This window comes from Simochromis diagramma, unplaced genomic scaffold (genome assembly GCF_900408965.1).
Source record: "Simochromis diagramma unplaced genomic scaffold, fSimDia1.1 OVJJ01000596.1, whole genome shotgun sequence".
In the NCBI taxonomy this organism is placed as follows: Eukaryota; Metazoa; Chordata; class Actinopteri; order Cichliformes; family Cichlidae; genus Simochromis; species Simochromis diagramma.
In genome coordinates, this window is record NW_024387245.1 from 12,175,015 (window position 1) to 12,186,163 (window position 11,149).

The 11,149-nt window shown below is 40.3% G+C and overlaps 1 protein-coding gene across 1 annotated transcript; it reads left to right on the forward strand.

The window, feature by feature from the left end:
- The first annotated feature begins 490 nt into the window (after positions 1–490).
- ggt1b (gamma-glutamyltransferase 1b) lies at positions 491–8,650 on the forward strand. The gene is made up of 13 exons (XM_040000885.1): positions 491–788; positions 1,516–1,690; positions 1,787–1,917; positions 2,043–2,132; positions 2,374–2,566; positions 2,655–2,815; positions 3,242–3,391; positions 4,493–4,629; positions 4,930–5,117; positions 5,212–5,339; positions 5,571–5,683; positions 5,779–5,892; positions 7,123–8,650. Exons 2-13 carry the CDS (start codon positions 1,524–1,526, stop codon positions 7,267–7,269), a joined length of 1,719 nt encoding a protein of 572 aa, XP_039856819.1. The 5' UTR covers positions 491–788; positions 1,516–1,523; the 3' UTR covers positions 7,270–8,650.
- Positions 8,651–11,149: the final 2,499 nt, after the last annotated feature.

Consider the following 11,149-nt stretch of genomic DNA (forward strand, 5'->3'; position numbering starts at 1 on the left):
ATACAAACAAACAGTACACAGGACACAGAACAGAAACATACACAATTTTTCTTACATAAGAAGGTAATCCATCGTGTCCCTGCTGCTTTCGGCCTGAATGCTTACTTAACTGACCTTCCTCAGTCAGCTTTGCACTCGTTCACATGGTTCTCCTGCAGTTTGTTCAGAGAGTTTGTTTCCTCGCCTCATGGCAGATCTTCTCCCTCGCAGCCGAGAAAGCTTTCACTTTTCCGATGAGGAGGCACTTTATTTAAAAACCTAAATATTAGGTTTTGTGTGAAGTCATAGAAAGAAAAAAAACTCAATGACATTCCTGCAGGCGCTGCGTTACTTAAGAGAAGGAAACAGGTCCTGTGTTAACTATAAAACGTTTGGCATTTATTTAAAGTGAACCATCAGCAAACTGAGGCTACTGCTGGTTAATCTTTTTCACAGATAAAGTATTACCACAGATAAAGAGCCTTTCATCTGGCGATTATTTCTTACTCTCAGCTCCAGGGTTGTGCAGTTGTCTGTGGATATTAGAAAGTTGCTTGAATACAGAAAACTAATTATTTGAAAGCAGTTGTCTAAGGTTTTTTTTTTCTTTCATTTTCTATACTTTCGTCTGCCTGCATCTTTCACCCCAATCAAAAACACAAGTATGGTGTTTTATGGTGGGATGGTTTAAAGTTTAACTACTCTGTGACAATCACACATCGAGACCTTGAGTGAGCCTTTTACCGTTCAACTCCTGCAGACCGTGGCACAGCGTGCAGCCTGCTGCTGAGACCCCGAGAGGAACTGAAGTAAGAGAGGTCATTGATTCATATCTGTGAAAGCAAAATGTTCAATTTAAATTGAAGAACGGGGCCGTTTTCAGTTTATTGAAGTTAATTTGTGTGTGAGGTGTGAAAACAGATGACAGCTTTGTATAACTAGTCAGTTTATACTGATGTGCACTAATATTAAATGTGCTGCGCAGCTATTAATTTGCTTTCCCGTCACATTCTCTGGTTTTATTCGTGTAGTGAAGCTTTGCAGGCTACAATTTCCAAGACGTTTTTTCAGGGAAGTATTAGAAATGGATTCTCTTAGGGCTCTTACTGTGGTTATGTTAATATTACACAACGTTGGAAATCTTGTGCCTCAGACTTATCAAATCTACAAATCTTTTCCTCAAACTGGCATTGTTGACCTGGATCAAATGGGAATACATGATGAGCGTAGCTGTATAATGATGACTAAATTTCTAAATTATTTACCCAAGCCACTGGACATGATATATATTTTTAGTTTTCTCTCTGCTGAATTCATTTCATCTACAACCTCTTTATGTAGCTGGTACAGGTGCGAGCAGTCATGTTTGGTTTCACATTGCACAAAGTATTTAAACATGTATTGTATGTCTGTCAGAGGATGTATAATCTCAGTGTTTTGCATGTTCCTGCTGCTTTGTTTTAGCTCAACATTGCAACTTTTAAAATACAAGCCAAGTCTTCTGAGGTATTAAAGAAATTATTTGTTGTGTTTGAGGTACAAAAATGAAAAAGAAGACAATAATTGTGGCACTGACAATACTGCTGCTGGCAGCAGCTGCTACTTTTGTGGGCGTCTACTTTGGTGTGGGGAGAAGGGAGACAAAAAGTGAGAGGGGGTACTCTAAGGCAGCTGTGGCAGCAGACGCTGGACCATGTTCAGAGATCGGCAGGTAAGATCTGTCCACAAGATACTTCTGAGGATCTTAACTGTAAAACTTCCAGCACCTTCCCTTCCCACTTTGTCTCCTTTTTCTTTCAAACCTCAGGGACATGCTGAAGAGAGGGGGCTCTGCAGTAGATGCTGCTATAGCTGCTTTTTTGTGTGTTGGCCTGATGAATGCTCATAGTATGGGTATCGGAGGAGGACTTTTCTTCACCATCTATAATGCAAAGACTGGTACACCTGCCATCTTAAATGCATTTTACTTCAAATACTCTGTTCTTACACTTTCCCACTAACACAACAAACCCATAAAGCTTCCACTTCATTGGGCCCCTAAATGCTTTTCCTGACCTGCACAGGGAGAGTTGAGATCATTGATGCCAGGGAGACGGCACCACGCAACGCAACTGAAAACATGTTTGGGAACAGTACAGATCTATCCCAGAAAGGTAATGTTTAACCAGCACTATCTGACATGGCAACAAACTGAGGGAAGCTGATGACTTTGTGATTGTGATGGAGAAAAGGGTGATCAGTGTCAGAGAGTGTAATTTCTTAAAGATTTGCTTGTGAAATAAATAATTAAACAATCATTTAGATTAAAAATTATTTAAAAAACCTCTAAAGAACTTCAGTGCACCAAAATAAAATCTTTAAGACTTCCTTGTGCCTGAACCTCATTGTTATTAGGAGGGTTGGCGATTGCTGTGCCAGGGGAGATTCGAGGTTACCAGATGGCACACCAGCGACATGGAAAACTGCCTTGGAAAGACTTGTTTATGCCAAGCATTGAACTTGCAGAGAAAGGATTTCCTTTGGGAAAGGCACTTGCCTCAGCTTTGTCTAGTAATAAGCAAACCATCATGGAGGACCCAACCTTGTGGTGAGAAGAAGGGAACTATCCCTATAAAAACTGTGACATTATTTAGACAGTGACTAAATCCATTGTAAATCATCTTCTCTTCTTTCAGTCAAGTTTTTTGCGGGGAGAAAAGCGACGTCCTAAAAGAAAATGAAACCGTTAAATTTACCAAACTCGCGGAAACCTATAGAAAAATAGCCGAAGAGGGTCCTGATGCTTTTTACAAGGGAGAATTGGCTCAGAAGCTTGTGGCAGATATCCAGGCAGCAGGTACTATTTTTATTTTACAAAGTATAGTTTTTAACACTAATAAGCAGACATTTTAATTAAACGGGAAAACAGATGAGTTGGAGTCACATATATAGAAATTCACCAGCACTTAACATCAGGACTGAACTGATTTGAGTCTGGCAGCAAACGTTCAGTTCTCCTGTGCTGATAGTCGCAGCTATCTTCCCAGTTTTGAGATTTACAGTCAAAGGGTTAGACTTATGAGAACAGCAGTTTCTGCAATTAAAATCATGTTTCTGTACCTAGAAAACCCGATATACACAGTTTCCATAAAAAGTCTTTATATTTAGTCTTTAAATAGCTACATACACCTCTATGCACATCTAATTTTCACGATAAAGAGGATTTGTGCAACGCAGCAGTTCTGTCCAAGTGTGCGTTCACAGTGTTTGTCAATCTGTTTAGGCGGCATCATCACAATGGAGGATCTGCAGGATTATACGCCTGTCTTGGATGAGAACCCTTTAAGGGTGAACGTGGGGGAGTACACCATGGTTGTTCCCAATGCCCCCGCTAGCGGCCCTGTGCTCTCGCTGATATTAAACATCTTGAATGGTAAGCCTTGATGCTTTGTCCAAAAAAACATCCCGAGTGGGAGAGAATAAGCTTTTATGTGAGCTGCCTTCACACTACCAGTCAGTCTTTCAGAAAAGACTCAACAAGCTGATCTACTGTGCACTAAATCTCTTCAGTCTCACTTCAATAAAAAGCACCTTTGACTTATTGCTACCTAAGAGCAGCTGGAATGACGGGATAAAGCACAGATCTACCTTTGGGATGATTTTCAGTGAACTATCTTATAGATATGGGATAACTATGCCAAAATTAAATTAGTGCTCCAGGTTGAAAATGTGGGGCCCATTTGGATTAAAAGAGCTTTAATTTGATTGAAGTAGTGAAGATCCAAAGATAATTGTCTGTTTTACATCTGTGATGCTATTTCCATGCTCCACTTTGTGCAGCATGGACTGTTGGCAATGTGATATATAAATAAAGTTGACCTTGACCTTGTTGGTTGGGGAATGCTATAATATCTAAAATATTTGCCTGGGAGGACACTGTCTCCCTGCTTCAGTAACTTTTTAGGTCAGAGATAGTCTCTTCTTCTAACGATTAGATCCCAAATCTTCCTTTTAAAGATATTAATCTTTCCTTTCCTTTCCTTTCCTTTCCTTTCCTTTCCTTTCCTTTCCTCACTATTTCCGCCCTGCCTCCCACACACTCACATTAATCTCACTATTTCATCTCTAATTGGACAGAGTTGAGTGGTGGAGGCTTCACGCGCGCGCGCGCGCACACACACGCACACACACACACACACACACACACACACACACACACACACACACACACACACACACACACACACACACACACACACACACATTTCACTGTCCAAAAACTTCCATCCGGCTGATTTACCGTGACTCCTGCCGCTGTCAGCTGAAACCCATCAGACCCAGACTCTGGCTCTCTCAGCCATCTCCCTGTTTCCTCATGTGGCTGTCAGCTCTGGTCTGATTGCAGCTCCCTTTTAGACTAAATGAAAAGCACAGGAACAGCCTGCATTTTGTGTCTCATTTCCTACCTGAACAACCATTTGTGGGTAAGGCTGTGCTTTAAATGAAATGGTACTTATTGTTGTATTTTCTGCAGGCTACAACTTCACCTCAGATAGCGTGGCAAGCACTGAGAAAAAGATCCTAACTTACCACCGCATGGTGGAGGCCTATCGTTTCGCTTACGCAAAGAGAACCTTGCTCGGAGATCGGAAGTTTCTCAACATCACAGATGTAAGGTTATAGATTATACAATTAGTATCTCTGCTAAAAACAAATCTAAATATTAAAGGAGTTTTTGACATCACTTCTATAATGAAACAAATCAAACAAATAAAAAAAAACCAATTGAAATTAATCCAAATTTGATGTTAGTCCTCCATGAGAGCCATTGTTCGAAACTGTTTGAAAAGAGAAAAACAAAATTACCCTGCATATTCTGATTAGGCTAGAATCTTTAAAACCTGAGGACAGAATAATAGGAAACCTTTTTAGGTTTTGCATGTGTATAATTATAATATTTCTCCCCCAAAGCTCATCCAGAATATGACTTCACATTTGTATGCCAATGCCCTCCGTGAAAAGATTACCGATGAAACCACACATCACATAAACTACTACGAGCCGGAGTTTTATCTGCCTGAAAATTACGGGACCTCGCACCTCTCGGTAGTAGCTGAAGATGGAAGTGCTGTGGCTGCCACCAGCACTATCAACCTATAGTACGACTTCCTAACTGACACTTCATGAAGTTAATCACTCATGTGTGTACAACTTATGTGATTTCTTACTGGTTAGTGAGTTTGTTTTTTGCAGTTTGGGCTCCAAAGTTATGTCAGCATCAACAGGGATCATTCTCAACAATGAGATGGACGACTTCAGCTCGCCTGATATCACAAACAGCTTCGGTGTGCCTCCTTCACCGAACAACTTCATCAGGCCAGGTAAGGTTATGGCCACCACGCTCGTACAGACTGAGAACACACATAAGAGGGCCTTAAAACCAGCGACTCTGCAAGACAGATGAGCTTTTTAATGACAGAGTGATTAAAAGTCATGCAGATGTCAGCCTGGTTATTGACGGTTACTGAATAATATCTTGTGTGCATGCACATGAATCTGCTCTGACTCAGACATTCAGAAAGTAATTATTATCAACATATCATTTTAAAAAGGGAAACGGCCAATGTCTTCAATGTGTCCAACAATCCTTTTTGACAAAAGCAACAAAGTGAAGATGGTGGTCGGAGGTTCAGGAGGAACAAAAATCACCACCTCTGTTGCTCAGGTAAAATGCGTACCGATACCTATGTAAAACACTCATTTCTACTCGTTAAATGTAGAAACTAATTAATAACTCGGTTTTTATTTAATACTTATTAGGTGATTCTAAACACCCTGTTCTTCAACTATGATCTGAAAGAAGCTGTGTTAGATCCAAGGGTCCACAACCAGCTGAGTCCTAACATCACTGTAGCGGAGCCTGGCTTTGACAAAGTGAGTGTCACAAGCAGTAAACAACAACTGGGCGGTGGTGTGGTGTGCAGGGAAACTATGTTTTATTCACAACCCTAAGAAACACTGTATAAACCAAAGTCATGACTAGAACTGGGAACACTGTTTCATCTTTAGCTTCATGGGTAAAAACAGCGTAACAATAAGGGAGGAAATGGTTGTACTAGGGTTATGCTAATGGTCTAATTTGTGGCATTTCACCTCTGTTCACAAAATTGAACAAGACACCAGACCAGGACTCTCTGAGTGTTCATAACATGTGTGTTAATTCATGGTGAGAAGTTTAGAGGCTAGGCTGGAGCAGAATAGAACAATTATAAAAGGCTGGAACAAAGCTGATATTTACTGAGTTTATAATCTGGGGATGTGGTGGAGCTGAAAACTGGACTGCAAGCAGAAACAATTACAGATGATTTCATGATTCTAGAGCCATACTTCTGTAATCAGATTACACAGAGAGGAGAAGAAGGGAGAGAGGAAGAGAAAACTGAAAACAAGAACAGTTTTAGGTGATATATTTGTACATCACAAATACAATGCTTGACAAATTTGTTTTTTTCTGGTGTAAATTTACTACCACAGCTACTCTGAATTAGCAGTATTGGTAATTACAAAATTTCTCTGTTTCTGTTACAGTTAATCCACCAATCATAACGATATTTTAATGCAAAAATATAAGTATTGCTGTTCTGAATTTTCTAATTCAGTTTGACTAAAAAGCAAAAAAAAGAAAAAAAAAAGTAGCACACTTTTTTTTTATTGGCACCAGTTTACAATTATGAATTTCCATACCTGAAAAGAAAAAAATGTTTCAGTAATTGAGTTTTATGCTTGATTAATTTCAAACTTCCACCCCCTTTAAATTCTGCATCTGTTTTTTTCTAAGAGCAGACACTGACTTCCTGGTCCAAAGATCGTTCATGCTTTACATTCTTATTCTTACATAGTTAACTTGGTTGCACCATTACATGTGGGGTGATTGCTGACCAGCACTCCAGTTCTCTTATTAAAAGTGCTCTTTACAAGTACAGTTTACATGTACTGTGCAATGCAAAAAGTATTAAAAATAATCCTCTCTACTCTCATGCAAAAACAGCAGTGTTAATGGACAAACACTGAACAGACAACCCCTCCCCACATGTTTACATGGCACGCCTAGTCAGTCATGTTTTTGTGCTTAGAGTCTGTCTTCACTCATGCTTTGGTTTCCAGGATGTCCTGGATGGTTTGGCAAGGAAGAACCATGAGACAGAACTCCTCACATCGACGGGAGCCGTGGTGCAGGCAGTACTGTGTCATGATGACAAGGTGTATGCTCAGTCCGATCCACGCAAGGGGGGGTATGCAGCAGGATACTGAAGTTATAAACACACCTATGATTATGTAGAGATACTGTAGTTTTGTGAACCTTGACACCGGTGGGACAACCTCAAAGATTAGAAAGTTGATAAAGATTCAGCCAACATGGGTGTTTGTCTTGGGCACCAGTTGTTTTGTACTGATTGTACAAAACAGCTAGTACCAGCTGTACAAGCCTTTAACCAGTACAAGCTATACTTTAACACTGAGTGCCTTGGCTGAGTCTTCTTAACTTCACATCATTCTAATGATCACATCAATCTAGTGAATAACATCTTTTAAAAAAGATATCTTTTGGTATAACAGTAAAAACAAACAAAACTGTTCAGACACAGAGCGCCTATGATTCAATCTATTTGTGAAGCACAGATTAGTAGATGTGTAAAGCAGTTTCCTGCTATTGTTTTGACACATGGCATCCACAAAACTGAGATCTGCTACTGTAATAAGAAACTGCAACACCTCGGGATCAAACATTTTCAAACACTGCACATAACAACATCCAGGAATCCCAAGTTCATTGGCTTTTAATGACCTCACAAAAACATTACAGCTGTTGCCGTCCATCTTCACCTTTCATTCAGCTAGAGTTACATAATAAGTTAAATACATAACAGTGTTAGATTAGATATATAGAAATAAATAGATTTGCTATGAGTGACTGGATCATATGTAATAGAACCAATGTTTCAAAACAAAGCTGGGACTTGTTCTCTGGACCTACCATATATTTATTGAAAAATAAATAAATTGCAACTTTTGAAGCCCAGAGCTGTGTAGTTTGGCTATTTCCATCTTGTTCTCTCTTTTAATTTTTTTTTGTATCACTACTTGGATCATTAACTATGTTTAAAACGTTAAACCATGACTCCATCTTGGTGTTTTGACACCAGATCTAATAAGTGAAGGATGGAACTGACAAAGACTGTGCACTCTTATCACTCAACAACTCGTTGCACAACATTCAGCCCAGTAGCTTACCCTGTTATATAGTTTATTAGACTAGAGCTGGGACCATAATTTACCAAATGAACATAATCCTGTATTGAATTTAAGTTGTGAATCTAGCGACTGACACCATCAAGTGTTTTCTGAGGTCATAAATCAAGTGCAGGGCCAGGTCAAGGTGTTATGGGGCCCTAAGCAGAATTTTATTAGGGCACCTAAACACATCACCTACCCCCCACATGGCACCATTAATTATTAACCATTCTCCTCATTTAATTGTTAATTGTGCATCTAAGACAACCATTACCATGGTGTACTACCGTGCAGGAAAGCAGTAAAATAAACCAGCAGACAAAAGTTACACAAATAAAGTTAACAATTTTTATTGACTTTGTACAAAAGGGCAAAACAATTACAATTTAACATAAGCCTAAATATTTTTTATTACATAAAAAACAAGGGCAAAAAAACAACCAAGTTTAATACAAACATATGTAGGAAAACTTAATGTGATGTGTTCAAAATGAGGCAATGCAAGCCACAAACAAAATGAGACAACCTGTCAATACAGGATAGCCCATTAATATGTGACTAGCACTTCCTTAGTTCAGACAGCCATGGCAACGTTTCAGCCTAATCAGTAACAAGTCATAATTACAGTTTAACTTGTGTAGCAAGAGTCTAACTCTGACCATCTCAGACTAATTCTAAAACATAATTCATTAGTCAAATCAATGAGATTAACGGGAAACAATCCCGGCAGCTACAATATTTATCATATTAAAGTTGAATCTCCCACTTTCAAAAGGGATAAACAATACAGTCCAAGGCCAGGGATAGCTACGCCACAAATCAGCTACACCCCACAGGCTGATAACCTCAACAGGGATCAGCTGTTGTTCTCCCATCCTGTACAGAGTAGTCCAGCAACCACTCCAGGCTCAGCAAGACAATTTTCTGCATGTGAGTGCAATCAAATACACCTGTCATCAATGAACCCAACCCAATTGCAGCCATTGTGAAACACAAAACCACTCCCAAATTAGTGCCCATTTCCTTGCATCAAATATTGAGGTGCCTCGATGGTGTGAGTACCATTCATATAACGATGAATGTTATTCAGTAACATCAGACGTGATGACCAGATCTGTTCGTAAGGCTGTTAACAGACTAGTGAGCTAAAGATAAAGTTTCCAGCCATGATTTCTGTGGTTTCCACACAACGTAAACTAACCTCGTCATGCACTGAGTGAAATGAAGGCCACTTTCATGCCTCTGTTTAACTAACATCACAGTCAGTGAATGTTTATGATACCAGACTGTAATTACTCATGGAAACATCCTTTTTCTGCTACTTTTTTCCTTCCTCTGTTTTTCTCTTTTTCACTTTTCACCCCCAGAGGAATAAATCACTTTTGTCATGATCTACTTGCAGACAGTTACAGTAAACATGACCTCAGCTGTGACACTGGCAATGGAAATCTTTGCTTTTTTCTTCTTCCCAGAATTTCATCTCTGCTTATTGCAGATGATGTAGTTCAGCAGTTCACACGCAATGGAGCAGTTTGCGGCCAAGAGTGATGCGGCGGGAACGAGAATTAGCACCTCCAAGTCTGATGCCATGGTCCTCAGCCAGGGAAGGGTGGAGTGCCCACTCTGAGTCAGTGATGAGATGCTGCCACAAGTGAGGGGAGAGGGGAGCAAGTGATTGACAGACGGACTGGGGCGGCATCTGCAGTGATGCACACACTGTACTGGTCCATCGTGGTAAAAAGAGAGAGGAGCATGTCGATTTACGTCCCTACCTTATAGTCACGAGCTCTGGATAGTGACTGAAAGAACGAGACTGCAGATAGAAGTGGTGAAAATGAGCTTTCTCTGAAGTGTGGCTGACATCTTTCTTAGTGATAGGCTGAAGAGTTTAGTCATTTGAAAGGGGCTCAGAGTAGAGCTGCTGCGCCTCTGTGTCGACAGGGTAAATGATTAGTAATGGCAAATGACACCTTTGTACTCCAACTGACCACTTTACATGACTTGCCGACTCATACAAGCACTTCTTTCTATGCTTTATCTACATAAGTGCTTTCTATCTAACATTCAAACACATTCATATGCTGATGGATCCATCGGAGAGGAACTTGGGGCTAGCATCTTGCCCAAGGACATTCTGAGGTACTGTCTGAGTTGCGGCACCTATCCTTCAGGAGAATACTGCAAGTGCTACCTGTAGTGTACAGGGAGTGCAGAATTATTAGGCAAATGAGTATTTTGTCCACATCATCCTCTTCATGCATGTTGTCTTACTCCAAGCTGTATAGGCTCGAAAGCCTACTACCAATTAAGCATATTAGGTGATGTGCATCTCTGTAATGAGAAGGGGTGTGGTCTAATGACATCAACACCCTATATCAGGTGTGCATAATTATTAGGCAACGTCCTTTCCTTTGGCAAAATGGGTCAAAAGAAGGACTTGACAGGCTCAGAAAAGTCAAAAATAGTGAGATATCTTGCAGAGGGATGCAGCAGTCTCAAAATTGCAAAGCTTCTGAAGCATGATCATCGAACAATCAAGCGTTTCATTCAAAATAGTCAACAGGGTCGCAAGAAGCGTGTGGAAAAACCAAGGTGCAAAATAACTGCCCATGAACTGAGAAAAGTCAAGCGTGCAGCTGCCAAGATGCCACTTGCCACCAGTTTGGCCATATTTCAGAGCTGCAACATCACTGGAGTGCCCAAAAGTACAAGTTGTGCAATACTCAGAGACATGGCCAAGGTAAGAAAGGCTGAAAGACGACCACCACTGAACAAGACACACAAGCTGAAACGTCAAGACTGGGCCAAGAAATATCTCAAGACTGGTTTTTCTAAGGTTTTATGGACTGATGAAATGAGAGTGAGTCTTGATGGGACAGATGGATGGGCCCGTGGCTGG